Raw genomic sequence first — 25,470 nt, forward strand, 5'->3', positions numbered from 1 at the left:
CTCTGTCAGGGACTCTCTGCTGTGTTCCCTGTCAGGGTGGTGACTGATGGTAGCCCGGCACCATCTAAGGACCTGGTTTATTTATTAATAATAGCTTTACTGAGATACAATTTACGTAACATTCACCCTACTGAAGTGTATATTTAGGCACAGCAGTCCAGGGACAAGGACTAGAAGGCAGAAGGGGACAGGAAAGCTGGTGATAGGGAACCCAAGGTTGAGTGAGGATAGTGTTGATGTGTTGTGAGGTTGTTAACCATTGTCATAGGGCAACATGTGTCCTGTTTAATGAGAAATTATTTTGTTCTGTAAACCTTCATCTAAAGTGAGAATAGCAGCACAACAGGAATAGCGTAGTCGATGTCACTGAACTGTGCATGTAAAAATTTTTGAAATGGTGTATCTTTGGCTGTGTATATTTCCCCCCGTCCCCCCTGCCAAAAAAAAGGTCGAGAAAGGAGAGGGTTGACATGTCGTGGGGTTGTTAACCAACGTCATAAAACAGTATGTGTACTACTGTTTCATGAGAAACTATTTGTTCTGTAAACCTTCACCTGAAATAAAAAAAAACAGCCTTAAAGAAAAAAAAAAATTAAAGTGTATATTTAAAAGTTTTTAGTATATTCATAAAGTTGTACAACCATCACCACTAATTTCAGAACATTCTCATCACCCCAAAAAGGAACCCATACCCTTTAGCAGTCAATCCCTACTCCTTCTCTCCAGCCCCTGGCAACCACTAATCTATTTTTTGACTATGGATTTGCCTATTCTGGGCATTTCATAAAAATGGAATTATATGTGTCCTTTTGTGTCTGGCTTCTTTCACACGGAATGACAACTTCAACGGTTATTCATATTGCAGCATGTACCAGTACTTCATTCCTTTTTATGACTGAATAGTATTCCATCATATTGATATACCACATTTGGCTTATCTATTCAGTGGTTGATGGTCATCTGGGTTGTTTCCACTTTTTAGCTATTATGAAAAATGTTGGTTTTTGTGTGGACATATGTTTTCATTTCTCTTGGGCATATCTAGCAATGAAATTGATGGGTCACATGGTAACTCTACGTATAACCTTTTGGGGAACTGCCAAACTGTTTTCCCAAGGGGCTGTACCATTTTACATTTCCAATGTCTGAAGGTCCCAATTTCTCTACCTCTTCACCAATACGTCTTTACTGTCTTTTTGACTGTAGCTATTCTAGTGGGTATGAAGGTATTTCATTGTGGTTCTGATTTGCATTTTCCTAATGACTAATGATGTTGAGAATCTTTTCATGTGCTTATTGGTCATTTGTATGTCTTTTTTTGGGGAGAAATGTCTAATCAAATCCTTTATCTGTTTTAAAAAATGGGTTGTCTTTTTACTGTTGGGTATAAGAGTTCTTTACATATACTAGATACAAATGCCTTGTCAGATATATGATCTGCAAATATATGCTCCCATTCTGTGGGTTGTCTTTTTACTTTCTTGATGTTCTTTGAAGCACAAAAGTTTCAAATGATGATGAAGTCCAATTTGCTTATTTTTTTGTTGCTCATGTTTTTGGTGTCATACCTAAGAAACTTCTGTTAAATCCAAGGTCATAAAGATTTACCCTATGTTTTCTTCTAAGAGTTTTATAGTTTTAGCTCTTAAATTCAGGTCTTCGATTCATTTTGAGTTAATTTTTGTAGATGGTGTGAGATAGGGGTCCAACTTCATTTTTTGCATATGGAAATCCAGTAGTCCCAATACAAATTGTTGAAGACCATTCTTTTTCCATGGAGTTGTCTTGGTACCCTTTTCGAAAATGAATTAACTGTAAATGTAAAGGTTTACTTCTTTACTTTCTATTCCAATGAACTACAACTCTATCTTTTTGCCAGTACCACGCTGTCTTAATTACCATAGCCCTGTAGTAAGTTTTGCAATTGGAAGAGTCATGGGTTGAACTGTGTCTCCCCAAAATATGTGTCAACTTGGCTAGGCCATGATTCCCAGTATTGTGTAATCATCCTCCATTTCGTGGTATTGTGTGATAAGGCAGGATTAGGGTAGGTGTATCTTGAGTCAAACCCTCACTAAAGGGCGTGACTCAAGTCATAGACTTCACCACCTCACTCAAGTCACAATCTTGCTTGAGTCATGCCTTTTATCTTACAAGAGATAAAAGGAGAGAGAAGCCAGCAGAGAGGGACCACACTACCACCAAGAAAGAAGAACCCAGGAGCGAAGGGTGTTCTTTGGACCCAGGGTCCCTGCGCTGAGAACCTGCTAGACCCAGGGGAAGACTGACACCAAGACATGGAGAGATGTCCAAGGAACACCAGGTGCACAGATGCTGAAAGGAGACAAAAGACCTTCCTCCAGAGCCAACAGAGAGAGAAAGCTTTCCCCTGGAGCTGGTGCCCTGACTTGGGACTTCTAGCCTTCTAAACTGTGAGAGAATAAATTTCTGTTTGTTAAAGCCACCCATTTGTGGTATTTCTGTCATAGCGGCACGAGATAACTAAGACAGGAAGTATGAGTTCTCCAACTTTGTCAAGATTGTTTGGCTATGCTGTGTCCCTTGCATTTCCAGTGAATTTTAGTTGCTTATTTCTATGTTTAAATCTTTATTCCATTTAGAAATTGAATGTATAGTTAGCTAGTTGTTCTAACACGATTTTCTGAATAATTCATCTTTGAAAAGTAATTTTATCAGTGTTAACTACTTCTATTCTATATCATAGGTCTAATTACTCTTTTGCCAGTAACATAGTTTTATTTAGGTTTATAACAGATCTTAATTTCTAGTAAAGTGAATCCTTCCTGATTACATTTCTTTTTCAGATAATTTCTTGGCTATTTTCATTTGTTTTTATTATTCAAGATGAATTTCAAGTCATCTGTGTTGGTCCTCCCCATGCCCCAATCCCATAAGGATATTTATTAATGGAAAAGCATTATATTTATAGGTTAAGTTTTGAAGAAACAACATCTTTACAAACATGAGGTTTGCTCATTTAGGGCCATAATGTTTCTTTCCATTAATTCAAGTCTTTTTATTATGTCCTTTGGTCTTAAGAGTTTTCTTTACTAAGTTTATTTTGCTAAATATTAAGATCCCAAAGTAACACTTACATGTGAATTTTTCAGCCCTACATATGTCTTGTTAGGTGTGTTGCATAGAATTTTATATTTTTGGTTATACTCTGGATGTGATTCTCTTTTTCATTTTATCTTCCCGATATATGGGAAAACTACTGAGTTTTTAATATTTACCCTGAAACCAGCCATCACATCTCCATACTTAACCTATATAGCCCAAGAAAGTCAACTGGAGGTAGGGGGAATAACTAATTAGGCATTTCAAGTAGATAGCCATATCATTTGAAAATAATAAAATTTACCTTTTCTTTTCCAATATTTATATCCTATTTCTTGACTTCTGTTACAACATTGGCTAGAAATTGTAGAAAAAAATGTTTCCAACTTTAGTAATAATGTTTCAAGTCTGATCTTTCACTATTAAATATGAAGGGGGCCAGTGGTTTCAGCCAGAAAGCCTCCTAATAGTAAGGAAATATCTTTCTGTTCCTAGTTTACTAAAAAAGATATAAAGATTTGATTTTTTAAATTACATCAGTGCCTTTTCAGCATGCATTTAGATGACCAGTTTGTTCCCCCATGACTTATTGTGATGAACTGTGCTAATACATTTCCTCATATTGAGCTGTCCTTTCATTACTGAAGTAAACTCTGCTTGGTAAAGGGTACATATAAACCAGCTTTGATAAGTATTTGTGTCTGATTATGAAATACAAGCACCTCAAGGGCAGGGGCTAAATGTTATACTACTTCGCAACCCATGCCAGTACTATACTAGGCACAGTGCTATTTTCAATCTTTCACTGAACGTATAGGCAGTAAACATTTATTAAGGGCCTCTTTTGTGCCAAGCACTGTGCTAAGCTCTGGGGCTATCAGGATGAAAAAGACAGACACAGTCTATGAGCTCATGGCACTTATAGTCTAGTTTTGTGCACATTAGTAAGCACCAATGAATGAGTAAAATAAGTACATTGCCCTAAAACCAAATAAAAAACCCACTGCCATCGAGTTGATTCTGACCCATTGTGACTCTATAGGACAGAGCAGAACTGCCCCATAGAGTTTGCAAGAAGCAGCTGGTGGATTTGAACTGCTGACCTTTTGGTTAGCAGCCTAGCTCTTAACCACTGTGCCACCAGGGCTCCACATTTCCCCAAGGGCCCTGTAAAACACTGTACTCTAACTGAAGGCTCCCGAAAAAAGCTACTCTTAGATAAGGTATATAAAGAATAAAGAAAGGTAGTATCATTGTCTTTGGTCTCCCAGCTCTTATCTGACCAAAACAAAACCCAAAAAGCATACCAGCCACAAGTATCAGCTGCAGTCAAGAGACAGTACATTCAGCGGAGACCAAGAAAACGTAGCTGGCCTTTGGCATTGGAAGCAAAGCCTGGTGAAGTTTTCAGAGTATGGGTCGAGGGAAAATAAAAGAGTCTAAAAGGAAATATGAAGGGAGAAGAGACTCCTGGGTTTACTCAGAGGCTGCCAAATGGTAGATATGCTCCCACTCTGCCAGAGAAATAGCCGGAAGAATGGGGCAGATGCCCTCCTGCAAGGCTCAGAGATTCTCTGCCACTAAAGCAGCATTCTTGCAGCAAACAGTGAAAGCTGGCAAGGATGGAAAGCAAGTGGAAACGAGGAAAACAACTGTATTTCAACAGGACCTTCTGCCACTACCTCCGGTTGAAGCAATGATTTCACCCAGGGATTTGAACCAGTTCATTCTGGTTCAAACTCCTGCTGAGAACTTGCATTTCTAACAAGTTCCCAGGCAATGCTAATTCTGCTAGTTAGGGACCAATCTGAGAACCATTAGTAGAGCAGTGACTCTCAAGATTTATTATACATAAGAATCACCTGGGGATCTTGTTAAACTGCAGATTCTGATTCAGTATATCTAGGGTGGAAATGCAAATTCTCAGCAGGGGTTTGAATCAGAACAAATTGATTTGAAGCCCTGATTTCGTCTCTGTAGTTCTGTTCCCCTGCTGGAACACAGGGACTTCCTCATGAGAAAGAGCTGCTTTGGAAAATGTGTGGCAATAGTGATAGTATCACAGCATCTCCAAGAGCAGTGGCTGCCTTGGCACAGCTGGATCATTTGGGGCCCAAGGCTGGCAGTCCATGGGGAGGCTCACTGTGCTCCCTGACTTTTGTTCCTCCTCTTCCTCACAGCTTTCCTTGGGGTTTTCCCCTTGGAATCTTGTGGGTAAGCAGAAGTCCAGAAAGAAGACAGGGCTTGCTCCCCTGAGAGTCTCTGAATTCTGGAAGGAATCAAGCAGGCTCTGAGCTCTCTGCCTCTGGAGTAGGACTCCTTACTCAGTTCTGCTTGCCACTCCATAAAAATGAGCACCAGAGGGCAGGAGAAGAGATATTTTAATCTCAGCAACAAAATGGAGAAAACATTTCTCTCAACCCTACCCTTCTCCAACCCTCAACACGCCCCACCTCAAAAAAAGAAAAAAAAAGTTCTATGTGTACAGAAGGAAAGGAGGAAAAAAGATTCTATTTTCTTTCACAATAAAGAAAAGTCAACAGGATGTTCTCCAAAGCTACAAATATACTTTTTCAAACAGTAAATATCTCTATTAGCAGCATGATGCCAGTTGGCTAATTCTGTCTCAGTAAAACCTATCCAAAAAACTCCTGCTCTTGTATAATGTCTATTTACAAAAACAGCTCTTTTGCATTTTCAATTTGCTAGGCTTCTCAATCTTTGTTTCCCCACCCCCGCCACTGTAGACGCAGAGACAAGAGGCAGGCCCAGATGGCAGTTGGGTGGGGATCCCCTGGTCACCCTAGCAGATCCCTCGATCCCTGCCTTCTTGGCAGAGTCTCCACTTCTATTACCAAGCAGAGTATAAAGAAATGAAAACCTCAGCATTCTTCCCTGATCTTCACTTGGCCTCTGGAATTTGTTTCTACTGAACATGAATGAGCTAAGGCCTGACTCAGGGGTGGACAGAACCCTGAAATGATTTTCTATAGAGAAATGAGTGACTCAGTCTACCATCCCTTATCTTTCTGATACCCCTAGCTAGGCAATAGGTTCACTTTGAACTGTTAAGCCAGGTTTTGGGGAAAGATGTGAGGGAGGCAGCAGTGAAGGGAAGGCTGAGCAAAGAGTAGGAGGCAGCTGATAGTGGCTGAAATCCTGGCCCCCCAGGGAGTGGTCCGGGCCTGAGTCACTGTCTGGGCAAGAGCAGGAAGGTGGGCGAAAGGCAGCAGCTTCTGCGGGCTGAGAGGACGAGCCCTCCTCCCCCACCCCCACCCTTCTGTTACTCTATCCTCCGGCTCACTGCCTTTTCTGGTCTGAGGCCCCACCAAGGATACTACTACCCTAACAATCAGAGAAAAAACAGAGGGCTGGGGCAGGGCAGGGCTTATCAAGGGTCATCTGGCTCTGGGAGAGCAGCTGCTTGTTGGATGCCATCCTCTCTATGAAGGGCCAGCTGGTCACAATGCCAAAGGGCCAAGGAAAGTTCAGCTCGAGCAAGGACAAGAGAGACAACATTGGAAGGGAAATGAATTGAGCTGTAAATTATCCATTCCCAGTGCCTGTGACCACAGCCTCTCTGGCCCCAGTTCAGTTCATCCCCTAAATTAGCCGGATCCAAAACCAGAGCACATAGAACACTACCCCCATTTGCCAATAGTCCGAGGAAGTATGTGTGTATTTAAAAATACAAGTCATGACTCTGTGACTTGGCTGATTTGTTACTTGGACCACAGCAATCATCCGGTTCAGCTGTGTTCCCTCCTTCCCCACTGCTCCCCAGGGTGATCTCTGAAAAGCAAAGACAATGAACCACAGAACGTTAACAGTCACGTGTGATCTGGAGATCATCTAATCAAAACTACCACTTATTGAACATCTACTATTGCCAGCTTCTGTGCTGGGTGCTTCAGATACATCAGATCATTCAATGTGGTTCACGACTGTATTTTACAGATGAGACAGTGCATTGGTTAAGGGTATGGACCCTGGAGCCACGCTGCCATTCATCAGCTGTGGGACTTTCAGCAAGTTGCCCAATCTTCCTGTGTCTCAGTTTCCTCATCTCTAAAATAATGTAATAATATACCTATCTCATAGAGGTGCTGTGAATATTAAATGAGTTTAATACTTAAAATCATTCCTGGCATATAGTAAGCAGGCTCTAGGTATTGGTTGAGAAGATGTTGGCGGTAGTATTTTGATGATGATAAAATTGAGGCCCAAAAGGGGTGACCTGCACAAAGTTACACAGAGATGAGTGTAAGATACAGGACAAAAGCCCAGTTATCCAAGACTCCCAGTACAGTGTTCTTTCTACTATGCCCCAAAGATTGGAGACCTAAAATTATTTTTTTCTATTCTGGGGCAAGCAGCAGTCCCATCCCATCCCATAACACACTATTACCAAGCCCAAGTTAATACGTTTGCTTAAAACTGAGTATGACTTCCTCCTAAGTAGTTTTTTGTGACAGACGTTTGGAGGATGATGAAGTCGCCTAAATAGGATAAAGATCAAGAAAAAAGAGGATGAAAGGTAATTCAAGGAGGCACTTTAGCCTCCTTGGGAGTTCTTAAGAAACTCCTAGTATTCAACAGACTATCATCTATTCTCATTCTAATCTGTAAGACAGGAAGGGGCAGAAAATTAGTTTTCCCATTTTATAAGAGAGAAACATAAGGTATTCTGAGGCAAAAGACTTGTCCTGCTTACTCAACAAGCCAGAGAGAAACCTGATTTTCACTCTGATGGGCTAACAGTGGTTTAGACTCAGACAGACTCTGAGAAGCACAGACCAGCTGTTTAATTTGAGGCTCTACATCTATTTGGCCCCTAGAAAGAAGGAGGTAGAGGACCAGAGGACTGATAATGGAAACTCACTTACAGCCTCAGCTCCCTAGATCATCCCTACCTATTGGTCATAGGAGGCAATAATTCTCTTGCTATGAAGAGAACGGTCTGCCCTAGTAATGATGCTGGTCAGGCTTGGTATGACAAAAGTCAAAGAAAGAAAGAAAGAAAAAAAGAATGTAAACACTCAGAAAATTATAGAGAATATATAATATACTCCTATACCCACTATCTAGCTTTCTCGAACTCTAACATTAAGCCCTACTTGCTTCAGATCTTATTCTTTAAGCAGGAGAACAGTACAGATACTGCTGAAGTTCCTTGAGTACTGCACCCTGATTCCATTTCCTTCTCTCCCTCTTTGTTTCTCTAGAGGTAACCACTCTCCTTAATTTAGCATTTATTATTCTAATATTTTCACTATGCATGTTTAAACTCGTAAGTAAAACAGGTCTAGATTTTATATAAATACAGATATGCGTTGCTTAACATCCACAATATAATTTGTGAAACAGGACATTAAATTATTTGGATGTTGAGGATGCCTCAGGTGAACACTCAGGTAGGCCCAGCTATTGCTGCCTTTCCCGCCAAGCCAGCTGCAGGGAAGGCCAGCTCACCTGTGAGAAACTGCCCAGGGAGGGGATGGTGCAGGCCAAGGGGGCCGAGGGAGCCTGAGCCAGGGCTGGGTCGTCCAGGGCACATACTTGTCCATCAGTGCCCTATAGGACCACACCCAGCAAAACACAGGACTAGACGAGCTGAGTCACAGAAGCCGAGGGGGACCGCAGTTGGGAGTTTGGGCTGGGGTCTCCACTGCTGAAGACTAGGTGGCTGCTGGGCTGTGCCCAGCAGCCAGGCAGAAGTGGGGGCCCGACCGCAAGACTGGGGTCTGGCGTCCTAGCACTCAGATACCTGTATGCCCCGGCCCATGGACGTATATGCAGTCAGACTTTGCCCAAATGGATGTTAAGTGACACATACCTGTATTAAAATATTGAATGTATCATTTTGAAGCTAGCTTTTTACATCAACATTATGTTTCTGAGATTTATCCATGTTGATACACATCATACCACTTCATTTTAATGACTACATAATATTCCACTGATATATTACAATTTACTTACCCATTTTTCAGGTGGATATCTACAATGATGCAATTAACATTCTTGTACCTAGCTCCTGTTGCACAGGTGCAAGAGTTTCTCTGGGTAACAGGATATGTACATCTTCAAATGGATTAAGGATAACAGAATCTCCAATGTGGTTGTACCAATTCACAATCCCACCAGCAGTATATGAGAGCTCCCACTGCTCCTCATTCTCAGATACTTGGTATCGTTAAGACTTTAAAGTTTTTGCCAGTTTGATGGCTATGAAATGACAGCTCACTGCTGGTTTAATTGGCTTTTCCCAGATTACTAATAAGACTGAACATCTTTTCATAATTTTTTATCCATGTAAAAAAAAATGGCACCAACCGTAAAAATAAAATGGCAGCATAAGACCTCCTCATCTAACTTCACAAGGGGAAGGAGAGAGTATCATTATCAGCATCATCAGCCCAAGGCTGATTGCTATGAAGTGGAGGTCAAACATACCTCCACCCTCCAACCTTTTTACCAGTTCCTACACCAGCCGTCTCTCCCACGGGACCCTCTACTCCTCTGCTGGGTTTGATAATTCATTATAATGGTCACACAGAACTCACAACCATACTCACAGTTATGGGGTTTATTAGGGAAGTAACAGGTTACAATTCAGAGTCAGGAATGACTCAGGATACAGTTCTTCCATCAAGACAGCCTCTTCTCAGCTGTGCCTGCAGGTAGGCCTCTCTCTGGCCCTGGCCTCTACACCTGGCCTCTGCCCTGCTCAGGCAAGTGTCAGCTCTTTAGCTCCACCAGTAAGTACCTGGAGGAACCCCACTCTGCCAGGAAACCTCCTGCCTGAAGGCACTCAACTCTCTCACTCCGTAGGTTGGCACACTCACTGTAACCACATTGCTCCTTGGGCCAGGAAGCACCCTGTGCCAGCTCTCTCACTCCGTAGGTTGGCATACTCACTGTAACCACGTCGCTCCTTGGGCCAGGAAGTGCCCTGCGGCGTCTCACACTGGTCTCTTGGTTCTGCTGCTGCCATTTCTCTGTCACCGCTTCTTGCTGTCTTGTGCTGTCTCCAGTGTTACAGTTCTCTGCCTCTGTCTCCTGGGTCTAGGAGGTTCGCAGCTCAGGGACACTGGCTCCAAAGGACGCATTCCGCTCCTGTCTCTTCTGCTTGGTGGTAGTGAGGTTCCTCCTTTTTGCCTCTGGGATGGCTCATTTTAAGCCCAGTAGGATGGCAAAACTGTCCAATCCCCTCGTTAGGGTTCCAAACACCTTATTTGCATAGTCTCACCCAATATTTTGGTAGAAGTTACAAGACATGGCTAGAAAGGTCATATAAAAGTGATCTATCACATGGCAGGCCACCTCCTGGTTTTTCTAGCCATGGTTCTTTTCACACTTGGAGGATAACTTTACCCCCCCCCCCAATCATGTTACCAGTCCAGAACAGTCATTAACAATTACTCCTTCAGTAGGGCAGAGAGTTCTCAGGGTGAGGTTACTCAGGTCTGCTGCAGTCATCCATCTGAGCCGGTCAGGTTCTCTAAAAGTTATCTTGGCTTCACCCTCTCTGGTGTCTGATAAAATTTAACTGAGAGATTATTCCCTTGCTCTGAGCCTCATGGGGTATTAGCATAGCAAAATCTTTAAGGGACTTTAGGTTCAGCCACTGTACCCCAGTCTAGCAGTGCCTCCCCAAGTCCACTCTTTCAGTTTTTGCTTCTACAATTATAGTTTTTACAATCACAATCGACCCTGTCAACAATCAACACTCACAACTAAATCCAATAATCCTATCAGCATCTTCTCCCACCCTCTCTTCCCCAGACCTATCAGGAAAAGAGGAATCTATTCAGTGGAATCTATTCTGTCTCCCTCATTTTGAATGTAAACGCACCCACAGAAGCATGTAATCAGCCACTTCATGCCTTTATCTTTCACCATTAGAGACAGCCATTTTCAGAATTGCCCATCCCTATCAAGCCAGTACTCTGAGGAGACAAGCATGTGCCTTGGTCTGAAGAATCTTCTGTTCTGGTTGGAACTTTTAGCATCTGCATCCATAAGCAAAGTCCAGTCCACAGCAAGCCACCAAACTGCAGCAATTCATACCAGCTCATGGTGTTAAACACCTCTCTTTCTTCATTTGGTCAGGTTCTGGTCAGCTCATCTCTAGCCCCAGTGGGCTACGTCAATGGGTACCAGCCATAGGTACCCATCACAAGCTTTAACCAGTTCTTCCTGGCTCAGTCATAGCCGAAGAAGCAACACCGAAACAGACTTGAATGTTTAAAATTTGGGTGAATTGGAATGATAATGGGAATGGGAAAAATTACAGGTTGAAGCTAGAAACTTAACCTCCCTCTTAGAAAACAAGGGCAGTGTTATGTGTTGCATAGTAACCAAATCTCTTGCCTGTCGGATTTTGAGCCGAGTTGGAAACAATGGTGCCCCATTCAAAGATGGTGGCTTACTGAGCCTCTTTGAGCGTGTCACTTTCCACAGTCCTGCTGATAATCCAGTCTCATGCATCAGGCTCCTGAAAGGGCTCACTACGCCTCCTCCAAGTTACCCATTCCAAGGCTTAAAACTGTAATCTTTCCTGTTTCAGATAACACAAATTGTAAAAATTCAGGTCACTTCCTTGGTCATGACAGAACCAGTCCAAATTGGTTCAAAGCCCTTTTCCACATACCTCCTTGCATTTCAGACCAACCAGTCTCTTCTCTCTCTCTCACCCCAAGCTCCCGGAGGCTAAGTCAATGGGCACTATCCACAGGCTCAGAAGTCTACACAACTCCCTGTACTTCAGATCAGCCAGCCCCTTCTCTCTCTCTCTCTCTCATCCCTAGCTCCTGTGGGCTAGGTCAACAGGTGCCAACTGAACATGTCCAAGCTCAGTTCATTTCTTCATTGCTGCACTTCCTCCATTTCCCTTCATCTTGTGGCCCCAGGTGGTCTCCTCAAGTGAAAACACAAGGCTGTCTACTTGCTGGCTCCCTTTAACTTACAATCCTAGAAGGGGGTTCCACTGACGGGCAGTCTTTTCCTGCCTCAATGCATCCAAAAGCAAACCACTTGCTCAAAATTCAAAAGTAAAACAGTCATTTTTTTCTCTGCTGCATGTCCTTTCAAATGCAAATTTCCTGACACCAAAGGTTCTGGGTGCGGCTCAGGTTTTTGACCTAACCCACCCTCCCCCAATACTCTATACACAGGACTACTGCATTCAAAACCAACACCCTGTGTTTCCTTCAGGCAAACTCTAGTTCCCCTTTTAGCATATCCAATCAAGTATTGGCTAAAGATAAAGTTACATGATCTCTGTTATCTATCAATACCCAATATTCATTTCTACCATACATTTAGGTCTGTTTTACACCACTAGGTAGGAGAAATATTCAATATCCATAGTACATTCAGATAAACACATAACTCTTTTAAAAACATTCCAGTTTCATCGTCTCTTCTCCACACCTTGACTATCTTCCCATTCAGATGCATATAGCCTTTGGCCTCTGGCTGGGTGGTATCAGAAGACCCTGACCGCCTATCAATCGTCTTGTTTAACCAGCCTGGCTGTTGCCCCAAGCTACTCCAGATATGGCTCTTCTCCCCTCAGCTGCAACATAACATCTCTTAATTTCCTTTCAGCCATTACAGGTAACAACCACCAAAGTAACTATGTAATAATCAAACGTTTCACTTCCCATGCCCCTTCATTCTTTCTCTTCCTAAGTGTCATGTTTCCATGAGTCTGGAGCCATTGTAACAAGTCCCACTTCTGATGCCAATTAAATGAATAATTTCTTTTATAAGGATCAGCACAAAGCTGGTTTCTATGAGGTGGAAGTCAGACATACCTCCAACCAACCCTCCAACATTTTTACCAATTCCTACACCAGGTATCTCTCCCACGGGACTCTATACTCCTCTGCTGGGTTCGATAATTCATTGCAATGGCCACACAGAACTCACAGACCATACTCACAGTTATGGGTTTATTAAGGAAGTAACAGGTTACAATTCAGAATCAGGAACAACTCAGGATACAGTTCTTCCATCAAGACAGCCTCTTCTCAGGCGTGCCTGCAAGTAGGCCTCTCTGTGGCTCATGGCCTCTTGGCCTGGCCTCAGCCCTGCTCGAGCAAGTGTTACAAAGCTCATTAGCTCTGCCAATAAATGTCCAGGGGCACCCTACTCTGCCAGGAAGCCTCCTGCCCGAAGGCTCTCAGCTCTCTCGCTCCATGGGTTGGCACACTCACTGTCACCACCTTGCTCCTTAGGCCAGGAAGCTCATTGTGCTGTCTTATGCTGGTCTCCTGGTTCTGCCACTGCTGTTTGTCTGCTGCTGCCTCTTGCCGTCTTGGGTGTTACAGCTCTCTGTCTCTGCTTCCTGGGTCTAGGAGGTTCTCAGAGCAGAGAACCCAGGTCCAAAGGATGAGCTCTGCTCCTATCTCTTCTTCTCCATGGTAGTGAGGTCCTCTCCTTCTCCCTCTGGGATGGCTCATTTTAAGTCTAGCAAGATGGCAAAACTGACCAGTCCTCTCATTAGGGTTCTGTACACCTTATTTGCATGGTCCCACCCCTACAAGCATGCCACACACCTTATCTGTATTATTAGCAAGCTGTCCAATCTCCTTGGTGGGTCACAAGCACCTTATCTGCATAGACCCACCCAATCTTTTGATGGGAGTTACAAGACCATGGCTAGAAAAGCCATATAAATGCAATCCATCACACCATAGTCCATTTGGGTTTTCTTTCCTGTGAAGTGATCAACAGTTTTCAAATCTATGGAATAGTTCTTTTAAAGAACATGGCCAGTGTTCTTTACAGCTGCCCCTTATGTATTTATTTGTTAAATAAGAATTAAAATTAATTAATTAAAAACAACCAAATAAACAACCCTATCTTCAGCTGCAGGGGCCAGAGGTGATAGTTTACAGTCTGAATTTTTGTAATAAACTCCTAGATAAGTGTTTTTCTAATCAGGTTCACGTAGGATGTCTATCATCTGTTGTTCATTTAAACTGCTACACAGCACTGTATTGCATACATAAATCAAAATTAGCTATGAAATAAACTGAGGCGGGTTATTCTTTAAAAAATGAAACAAAACATAGTAGAAAATATTAGAGTGCACCAAACATATACTGCATGAAACTTATTTCAAGTATAATTGTGTGTGGGTGCACACATGTGCATGCATTGTGCATTTAAAAATTTTTGAAAGCTACTGTCCAACTTTGTCTCCCTGGCTCCATTCTTTCTTTTCTGATCTATCCTGCAGACCACTGCCAAATTAATCTGACTAGATCATTGCTTTTGCCATGCCACTTCTCTGCTCAAAAACCTTCAATTTTCAAAAACCTAGGCTCAATTTCAACTCCTCAGCATGGCACTGAAAGCACTATACAATGTGGCCCCAAACTAGAGTGCCAATTCTCATCAATAAAGCCTCTACCCAAATCACTCGTTACGAAATCCAAACCAGCCTCCTGACTGTCCATTTCAAATGCTCTTTATGGATTCTGTCTCCATGCACCTTTTCTGACACCATTCTTCTAACCTGGATCCCTCTTTCATTCTCCACTGAAAAACTATATACTTGCTAGGTCAAGGTTCAGTTACAATTACATCTACTTGAAGTCTTCCTTGATGATGTCATGTCAACACTTAATGATCTGTTGTCCCTCCTTTGAATCCCTGGGACCTTTCATATGCTGGCTGAAGAAAGAGATAGAATCTTACAGCCTTTTGAATGTTCCCCAACATTTAGCACAGAACCTTACTCATTATAAATGTTCAATAAGCATTAAACCAACAAATATTCATTAAGCATCCTCTGTGTGCAACACATTATATACTAAGCCCTATCTGATGGATTAAGGAGCCCTGGTGGTGCAATGGTTAAGTGCTTGGCTGCTAACAGAAAGGTTGGTGGTTCAAACCTACCCAGTGGCTCTGCAGGAGAAAGACCTGGTGATCTGCTTCTGTAAAGATTACAGCCTAGAAAACTCTACAGGGCATTTCTACTCTGTCACATGGGGTTGCTATGAGTCAGAATTAACTTGATGGCACCCAATAACGTTTGATGGAGTAGCCATCAAAACAATGGGCTTGGAAAACACAACTCTAATAGCTTGGTTGCCAACTCTAAAGGCTACCTCAACAGATTTACTTAAAGAGTAAATACATAAGAAAACACTTCTGACTAAGGAGTGGTGGGACTCAAGATACCTGACTCTTTCTAGTTGCTCCAAAATCTGGAAAAAGTCCCTTCCCCTCTCACAACAAAAAGCTGAAACAGGAGTGAGATATTTTACATTTGCTGTCCAAAGCAACGTCGTATACAGAATCTTGTATACTCCTCACAGGGTCTCTGTGTTCTAGGCATCACTATGCTCTCTACAGACGAGGAAAAGGCTTGGAGGACCCATAGTAAGAAGAAACTAAAATGGTTACAGAATACCTAGAGGTCTACAGGACAAAAGGACTTCCTACGTCATTTCATATGTAACAATTTCCTATAATTCACTATCAATCTGGCAGTATAACTATATCCTAACAAAGTGGAAAGCCTTCCTTTGGGATCACAACCAACTTGGGAACGGTCTTCCACTTTTTTAACATTCCTGTTCAAGTGGAAAGAATCCTCAGCAGACACAGGTTTTAGTTCCAGTTCTCCCAGTTACTAGCTGAGTGAACTCTATGATGCTGTCAAAGGGGGATAATAAGATCTGCACTGCATACTTCAAAGGGCAGATGTTAGGATGAAATCAGATAATAGATGAGAAAGTAATCTGAAAAGCTAAAGGCACTATATAAGTGTAATGCAGCAATGGTAATAATGGGGGGGAAAGACTCTACTGAGAAGACGTCTGAAAACTGAATGGAGAGTTTTATCTGATCTAGCAGTTTACCGTCCTTTCTTTATATTCCATTTATTTCATTCCATAATTAACTATTAGGTACCGACCATGTGCAAGATAGTATGTGTACAAAAGATGGAGAAGTTGTAGATCCTGTTCTCCAGGAGTTTATGTGGGAGAGAGGTACACACTTGCAATACCTAGCAGAATGTGGAAGCACTGAAGAGAAGTACTATGGAAGCACAGAATAAATGTATCAAAGCAGTTTGGTGGTGGGGAGAATGGAGAAGAGAAGGGAGGATTAAAATCAGAGAAGGCCTCAGAGAGGCTTGGATGCCACTTCTTCTGTCAGTCAATTCTAACAACAGCACTCTTAGAGGCTATTCATTTCAGGAGTGGCTTGCAGGTTTTGCATTTTTATCTTACAAATTTTCCTGAGCTGAGGCAAGTCAGTAAAAAAGAAAAAAGTCCTCATTCATATATTCGATAAACATTTACCAATGGCCAGGAACAGTGCTAGGGCTGCAGTGATGACCAAGAGACAGTCCCTATATTCAGCAACTCATAGGCGACTAGTGGGGTTACTGACAAGTAAAGCGATAATTTGAGTACAGATGCTGATGGGGGTCAGAGGAGGTGCACTGAACCCAGTTGGCAGGGTGTGGGGGGTAGTTCAGGGAAGATCTTCAGAAGAGGTGAATATCTGATCTGACTGCAGCAGGATGAGCAGAAGTTGGCCTGGTGAATGGGCATGGGAGTAAAGGAAAAGCATTTCAGACAGCAGGAACAGTATACACAAAGGAGACCAGGAAAAGCTCGGAGAATTGCTAATATGGGGGTGAACGGGAACAGCCAGATCCAGATAAGCCATGACCTTTGTAAGCCAGGGTACAGTCATAAACTTTACCCTGAAGATGATTAGGTGTGCATATAGGCTGAGAACAGAAGAAAAAAAAAAGGATCAACTCTGAGGAATACCAATATTTAAGGTGCAGAGGCAGAAGAGCCCAGAAGAGTCAGACAGTCTCCATTCTTTTCACAACAGACACTCACCCAGTGTCAGTTGGGATTATGCATTCCATTTTACAGATGGAGAACACAAGTCACCGTGAGTGACTCAATCAGAACCTGAACTCAGCACTCTAACTCCCAGTCAACCTTATCTGCACTGCCTCCAATTTCCTTTGTTCTGAGTCAAACTACTGGATCCCTAGATAAAGATTTCCTCCAATATACCTTTTTTTCTTATCATAAGCCTAAAATCATAAACACAAACGGTTTGCATTAGACTACTAACCTAAAGGTTAGTGGTTCGAACCCACTCAGTGCTATGTGGAAGAAAGACCTGGTGATCTGTTTCCATAAAGATTATAGCCAAGAGAACTATATGGAGCAATTCTACTCTGTAATACATGGGGTTGCCATGGGTCAGAATTGACTTAATGGCAAAGGGTTTGTTTTTTTTGTTTTTTTGTTTTTGTTTAAGCCTGAAATCATCAAGGTGTGTGGTTCTAGGGAAGGCTACAATCCTGGGAGACAGCTAAGCCAAATTAAGGTCACTATTCTTAATTCTATCTAATTCCATACCATAATAAAGACATAGAATGAGAGTGACAGCGTGAGAGAGAGAGAAAGAAACACTTGGATCACGGCCAAGAAGTGAATCAGTGATCTGAAATGTGAGTATCAAACGCCTTCTTCTCAGTAGGGCTGACCACTGAGCAACCTTGCTGAAAGGCAAATGGGAGGATAGTAGCTGTCTGGATGGGTGGATAGTGCATGATGGCAGCATGTATCCACTAAATAAACGGGGTGGGCACGCTGCCCGCACAGAGGAAGCAGAGAACAAAGACCTCTCACTCTTCATGCAAAGTCCACAGTGCGCAAAGGGCATCAATACTGGACATTTCTCAGTGTGACATTTTCAAAGCCCAGCCTAGCCCAGAACAATGGTTATCCTCTGGGGACTACGGGCTATATTCAATGATAGCTGGCATATCCCACATGCTTGGTGAACTTGACCTTGGGCATCAGCCTCCCATGATGGCTCTACGTCACTCTAGTCTCTTCCCCCACTAAGAATTCCAATCTTAAATGAATGGATGGATTCATTCTGGGGGCAGGAAAACCACTCTGGGAGTGAATCAGAAGGACCCAGTCCTGTTCCCCTTGCCAGCCATTGAGCCAGGAACTGAGCGCAATTGTGTGCCAAGGCGCCGGTGCTGTTCCTCTGTCAGGGAGAGAGGGTCAGGGTCCACGCAAGAGATGACGTAGAAGCCCTCTAAGGAGGAAGAGAAAGGAATCTCAGCTTTGAGGGGACAAAGCCACCTTTTTGGTTGTGACCCTCAGTCCAAGAAGATGCCAGGATGTGTAATGTACTGGTAAATTAGTTCTACTAAATGAAAATCTCAGTTCCTGCTATAGTTAGTAGTCAATTTCAACTGTCTCCAACCTGTTAGACTTTAGGAAATGGGCTAATAGTTTTTCAGAAAAGAAACTTTCTGCAAGGCAGGTGAAAACAACTTGCCTCAGATCACTCAGAGAACCATTTACCTTCAGTGCTCTCTGCTCTATCTTCTCCCAATTTGTGCTGATTTTTTAAAATTGTAAATGGCAATCTAAGCAATATAAAGTATCTGTACTTTCTGCTTTTTACTTTGAAAAAATCAGGCAAGAGAACTGCAGGGATTCAAGATGCAGCAGGCAAGAGTACATCTACACTGCAAGGTTGCGGGACCGAGAATGACACTTTAAAGAAGCAACTCCTCTAGGAGAGGGAATGGAAGAACTGCCAGTTTGTCCATCACTAACTAGGTTATAACAAGATGGGAAAGTTAGCTTTTTATGGCTCCAGCCCCCAACAACCTCCTAGAGCAAAACGTGGGGAGAAAAAGAGCAGCTCCTGCCGGGGCTTATTAGGACATTGCTCCAGGCTTCCCTCCATGTGATGGCACCAACTGTCTGACATTTGTCCATCAATCTTAGTCTGAGAAGCAAAGGAGAGGAGCAGAAATGGTTTAAGTTTTACTTTAGAGAGCTGGCCTTGACACTGACTGACACATCAGCTGACTGTGGCCAGAACTTATTCTCCACTGATCACCAAATGTTAGCCTGCAAAAGCCTTCCTTAAGGATATTCTACTACATTCATTCTCAAGTAGCTATCGTGTATTCACTTTGTGTAAAGAATCAGGCTAGCTCTGAGGACAGGGAGGCAAATATGGTCCTACACTAATGGAACTTAGATTCTAAAAGGGTTGATTCATCTTGTACATCTCTGGGGATCAATGTATTCATACAAGCACACTGTAGTTGGATCCCCTGAGGTCTGGGGCTCTGGCTATGTCAGTCCTTGGGCCTGAGGTAAGGTTCTTCATATGGCTGGCCTCTAAGGAAGCCCCAGAGAGCAGGCAAGCCATGGCTGTACCTCCTTTAAAAACAGTAATAATTCAGAGCAACATACAGGGATTACCTTTTGGGCAACCTGAGTCTCATAAAATAAACCAACCATTAGACATTATCAAGTGTCTATTATGTGCTAAGTACCAAACCGTTCTGCAACAACGTACCTGCCAGCTCTAGAGTTGTGACTACTACGCTGACACTCCCTGGCTTCTTTTCTCCTGACAAGATAGTTCCCATAATGTTTAACCTTAATTATGTCCATTTTAGACGGAGAGCGGTGGGTAATGGTCCTAGAAATGATTAAAAATAGTCCAATCTCATACTGGGGGGGGGGGGGGGAGTGCCGGGGAGGGGTAATCCTGGCTCTTCCCAAAAGAGAAGCAAGTTTTCTTTGTTTTGTGAAGACTGTTAAACGGTGCAAAGGCTAATTATCTGAAAGCGCATGGGTTTTGGTCAGTGAATGGGGCCCAGATCACCCGAGGGCCACAGCTCTGGAGCTGATGAGAGCTGTGGAGAGGCGCAAAGGAAAGAAGGAAAAGACATTTACCCTACCTAAAGGATATTTAAGAGAGGAGGAACCAGGGAAGTCTCTTACTCCAAGGAGCTGGAAGACGGGGCCAGCTCCTTGGAACAGGAGTCAGATGCGGGATCCCAGAACATGGAGACTTCAGGTGAGCACCCAGAGGAAGGCTACTTGAACGACTAACTACCCTAGAACTTGGGTCAGTTGGGCCCTGCTCTGGGGCGGAGGAGTCCTTGCAAGAAAGGTAAACGCCGGCGGGCGAAGGGATTCAACTGACGCTGAGGCAAGGTGCATTGCAAGTCTGGGGATCCAGCGCCCCCCTGCCTTCTGGACCTCACTCACCAGCTCATAGTCCCGAAGCTGGCCCTGGGAAGGCCGAAACCCTAGACGCCGGGGTCCTCAGCCGCAACTCGGTTCTCTGGGATCACTTCCGGATTCAGCCAGTCTCCAGGAAGTGACGTGTTACTTACCACCTCTGCCCGGAAGAGGCGGCTGAGAGGGCGGGGCCCGGAGTATTAACCTTCTGCTTCCCGCGGTGTTTCCGTTGCGGGTGAGCGTCACGCTTTGACCTAGGGGTTAGAGACACACTTGTAGGGGAGAGGTGAAGACTTCTGGGCCTATTTTTCTGCCTTAAACAGTCAGTTGTAGAATCTTTTTCTCTGCCCACACGTCCCCCTTAACCGGGTAATTACCTCAGTTTTTCTGTTTGTAAAGTGGTTTCTACTCAAAAGATTGGTAACAGTAATTGTCTATGAGGGAAGGAACTCCAGCAATGGAGAAGAGGTGTGAGGGAGATTTAAAGTATGTTCTTTTCGCTCTTTTAAATTTTGTAATGTACATGCATTACCTGTTTAAAACAAACAAAAGGATCTTTTCCCTCCCTCGGGATGTCACAGGGCTCTGAGCAGGCAGAGACTGAATAAAATAGGATAGGTGCTTTTCAAGAAAGGAAGAAAGTTCTGTGAATTTACTCAACAAACGAGGATGAAAAGGAAGAGACTGCTCCTAGTCTTCCAGTCATTCCTTCTGTGCTCCTCACTACAGAAGGCGAATTATGTGAATGGTTCCATTCTTTCTACTCATTCATTTAACAGATATAAATTGAGCTCCTCCAATGTATCAGGCACTGTGCTAATCTTCGAGGATTGTTATTTTTGTTAGGTGCCATCAAGTTGTTCTGACTCATAGTGATCCTGTGATACACCAGAGCGAAACATTGCCCGGTCCTGCGCCATCCTCAGAATCCTTGCTATACTTCAGCCCATTGTTGCAGCTACTGTGTCAATCCATCTAGTTGAGAGTCTTCCTCTTTTTCGACCCTCTACTTTACCAAGCATGATGTCCTTCTCCAGGGACTGTCCCTCCTGATAACATGGCCAAAGTAAGTGAGACAAAGTCTTGCCATCCTCCTTTGTAAGCATTCTGGCGGTACTTCTTCCAAGACAGATTTGTTCATTCTTCTGGTAGTCTATGGTGTATTCAATATTCTTCCCCAACACCATAATTCAAATGCATCAATTCTTCTTTGGTCTCCCTTATTCATTGTCCAGCTTTCGCATGCATATGAGGCAATTGAAAATACAATGGCTTGGATCAGGTGCACCTTAGTCCTCAAAGTGGCATCTTTCCTTTTTAGAACTTTGAAGAGGTCTTTTGCAGCAAATTTGCCCAATGCAATGCATCATTTGATTTCTTGACTGCTGCTTCCATGGATATTGATTGTGGACCCAAGTAAAATGAAATCCTTGACAACTCTGTTTATCATGATGTTGTTTATTGGTCCAGTTTTTTTGTTTTCTTTATGTTGTGGTATAATCCATACTGAAGGTTGTAGTCTTTGATCTTCATCAACAAGTGCTTCAAGTCCTCTTTGCTTTCAGCAAACAAGGTTGTGTCATATGCATATCGCAGGTTGTTAGTGTGTCTTCCTCCAATTCTGATGCCCTGTTCTTCTTCATATAGTCCAGCTTCTTGGATTATTTGCTCAGCATACAGATTGAATAAGTATGGTGAAAGGATACAACTCTGGCGCACACCTTTCCTGATTTTAAACCATGCAGTATCGTTTTGTTCTGTTTGAATGACTGCCTCTTGGTCTTTGTACAGGTTCCACCACAAATAAATTCTGGATTCCCATTCTTTGTAATGCTAATAATGTTGAGTTTCTCCATCAGTCTCTTTCCACAGATGTAGTCAATTTGATTCCTGTGTATTCCTTCTGATGAGGTCCATGTGTATGGTCACCATTTATGTTTTTGAAAAAAGGTATTTCTAATGAATAGGTCGTTGGTCTTACAAAATTCTGTCATGCCGTCTCTGGTGTCATTTCTATTACCAAGGCTGTATTTTCCAACTGCTGAACTTTTTGTTTGTTTCCAAGTTTCACATTCCAATCACCAGTAATTATCAATGGATCTTGATTGCATGTTTGATCAATTTCAGACTGCAGAAGTTGGTAAAATCTTCAATTCTTCATCTGTGGCATTAGTGGTTGGTGTGTAAATTTGAATAATAGTTGTATTAACTGGTTGTCTTTGTAGGCATATGTCTTAGTCATCTAGTGCTGCTATAACAGAAATACCACAAGTGGATAGCTTTAACAAAGAGAAATTTATTCTCTCACGGTCTAGAAGGCTAGAAGTCTAAATTCAGAGTGCCAGCTCCACGGGAAAGCTTTCTGTCTCTGGTGGTTCTGAATGAAGGTCCTTGTCATCAATCTTTCCTTGGTCTAGGAGCTTCTCCATGCAGGAACCTCAGGTCCAAAGGATGTGCTCTGCTCCCAGTGCTGCTTTCTTGGTGGTAGTATGAGGTCCACCTGTCTCTCTGCTTGCTTCTCTCTTTTATATCTCAAAAGAGATTGGCTTAAGACACGATCTAATCTTGTAGATCTCATCAACATAAATGCCCCTAATCCATCTCATTAACATCATAGTGATAGGATTTACAACACATAGGAAAATCTCACCAGATAACAAAATGGTGGACAGTCAGAAAATACTGGGAATTATGGCCTAGCCAAATTGATACACATTTTGGGGGGGACACAATTCAATCCATAACAGTGTATGTATATCATCCTATCACTGACACATTGTGCTACAGGATAAATCTTGAAATGTTCTTTTTGACAATGAATGCAACTCCATTCCTCTTCAATTTGTCATTCCTGGCATAGTATACCATATGATTGTCTGATTCAAAATGGTCAATAGCAGTCCATTTGAACTCACTAATGCCTGGGGTATCTATCTTCAAGCATTCCACTTCATTGTTGACAACTTCCAATTTTCCTTTGAGGATACAACCATTAAAAAAAAAATGGTTACTGTTCTCATGCCCTTACAGAGCTACTTACCTGGAGGGAGAGGTAAGCAGGCAATTACAGTAATAATGTATGATGGGAAAGAACAAGGTGCTATGGCAGCCTGTAAGGGGGCCCTCCCATGCCCCTTATGTGCAGCCACCACCCGTCTGTTAGTGGGAACTCATGTGTTGCTATGATGATGGTCAGGTTTCAGCAGAGCTTCCAGACTACAAGGGACTAGCAAGAAAGGCCTGCTGATCTATTTCTGAAAATCAGCCATTGAAAACTCTATAGATCACAATGGTCCTATCTGCAATCAATCATGGGGATGGCACAAGAGTGGATAGCCTTTTGTTTCATTCAGGACTTTGAACCAGTTTGTTCCAGTTTGAACCCTTGCTGATCATTTGCATTTCTAACAAGTTTCTAGCTGATATTAATGCTGCTGGTTAGGGACCAATTCTGAGAACCACTAGTAGAGCAGTGGTTCTCAAAATTTATTATACATGAGAATCACCTGAGGATCTTATTAAACTGTAGATTCTGATTCACTGTTTGGGGTGGAAATGCAAATCCTCAGCAGAGGTTCTAACCAAAACGAACCTTTTGGAAGCCCTGGTTTCATTGTGCATGGAGTCGCCATGAGTCAAGGGCTGACTCAATGGCAGCTAACAACAACCTGCACATGGTGTGTTAGTGAAGGCTTCAGGAGGAGTCAATGTATTAAGCAAGTCTTGAAGGAAAATCAGGGCTAACCAGGTGAATCTAATGAGGGGTGGAGAGGGTCCAAGCAGAGGGAACTTAATCTTGGCTAATAAAAAGACTGAGGTCCAGGCAAGCAATTGACTCGCAATGGGTTTCTCGATGACAGAATTCAGGTCCTCAGTCTCTCACAAGCTACCTGAGGTCCTGTTGGCCTCCCCACCCCAAGTACCTCCCTGCCTTAGAAGAGAGAAGAGCAGTCAGTGAGGCCTATGCAAGTAACTGCTGGGGCACCGAGGACCTTCTCTCTAGGAATTCTCTTCCATCAAATGGACCACAAGTGTTTCAAGGGCTGCTTGGAAGTACCTAAGCCAAGGAACTAGAGAAGAGGATGTATATTACTCCCTGTGATTTGTTCTGACCTCTCAGGGCAGGGTGGAAGGCTTGCTTAGGAGAAGTAGCGGAGCTCAGAGGGTTGTACAGAGGATGTAGTTTCTCATTTGTGTTTTCTGTTTCCATTTTTGAGGTTCTAGACTTTAACTCAATAGGGCTTTTCCAATGGGTGGGGGTAGGTGGGTCCCCAAGCACATCACATAGATCAGCTCCATCACTATGTTATTCCTTAGGAAACAGGCCAAAGTGAGCATCTAGAGCATCCTTGAAGAGCAAAGAGAGGGAGAAGAAGTTACCAAAGTGCATCAGCAGGCTACGCAGGGAGTATGGGCAAAGGGTGGGACAGTCCTTGCCGCTTCACACAGTGTAGGATGAGTGGAATGGGGTGCTGCATGTTTATAAGCCTCCTGGCTTTTTTTGCAAACCTGTGGATGGATCTCCCACCTGCTTCCTCCCTTCCCTCACACTCTGCCTCTCTCAATTATTTCCCCACAGTGCTAAAGAAGTTCCAGAAATATTAGCCCAGGCCACCACCATATCCCAGGGAAAGCTCTGTTTCAGCTCTCTAGGGAGACACATCCTTTAGGATGAGAGTGATGAGCAGTCTCTGGAAGAATCCTGGGCTCTAGTTCCACCTTTGACACTAATACTGACCTCAGACAAGTCATATCCTCTCTCTGGGCCTTGGTCCCCTCATCTATAAATTGAGCAAGGTAGGTAACATCACCAAAGTCTCCAACATTCTAAGGTTCTAAGTCAATTGTCTTATTGACTCAAGAAACCTTTGGGAAATAGAAGAAGGGGGGAGGCATGTGAGGTGGGGCCTGAATGGAGAGGCAAGCCCAGGGAAGTGAGCAGGTCTGAGGGAGTCAGTGATGTGTTGGGATGAAGCCAAATATTATATATATATATATATATGTATATATGCAGTTGTAGAAGCTGGAAAGCCCAAAGTTCATGCATCAGGCATCAGGCAGGCATCAGGCAGGCATCAGACTTCTCCTGACTCAAGCAGCTGCAGGGGCTGACGAACCCAAAATCAGCAGGTCAGGTGGCAGACTGCTGATTCACGGACTGTGGAGGCTGACAAATCTAAGATCAGCAGGTAAGATGGCAGGCTGCTGTCTCAAGTTCCAAGAACGAAAGGTTAGATGATGATGAGCCAAATGCAAGATCAGAGCACAGCAAAAGCCAGCAAGCTTTGCCAGAAAGTCCATATATATTGGA

General features: G+C 43.2%; 1 protein-coding gene across 1 annotated transcript in view; it reads right to left on the reverse strand.

Moving 5' to 3' along the window:
• The window catches only part of BIN3 (bridging integrator 3), a 57,004-nt gene extending 36,699 nt beyond the window's left edge, over positions 1 to 20,305 (reverse strand). The window contains exon 1 of the mRNA XM_004382124.2: positions 20,187 to 20,305. Coding sequence (XP_004382181.1) covers positions 20,187 to 20,194 — 8 coding nt within the window. The 5' untranslated portion in view covers positions 20,195 to 20,305. The remainder of the gene's footprint in view (positions 1 to 20,186) is intronic.
• Between the last annotated feature and the right edge of the window lie 5,165 nt (positions 20,306 to 25,470).

This window comes from Trichechus manatus, unplaced genomic scaffold (assembly GCF_000243295.1).
Source record: "Trichechus manatus latirostris isolate Lorelei unplaced genomic scaffold, TriManLat1.0 scaffold00090, whole genome shotgun sequence".
Classification (NCBI taxonomy): Eukaryota; Metazoa; Chordata; class Mammalia; order Sirenia; family Trichechidae; genus Trichechus; species Trichechus manatus.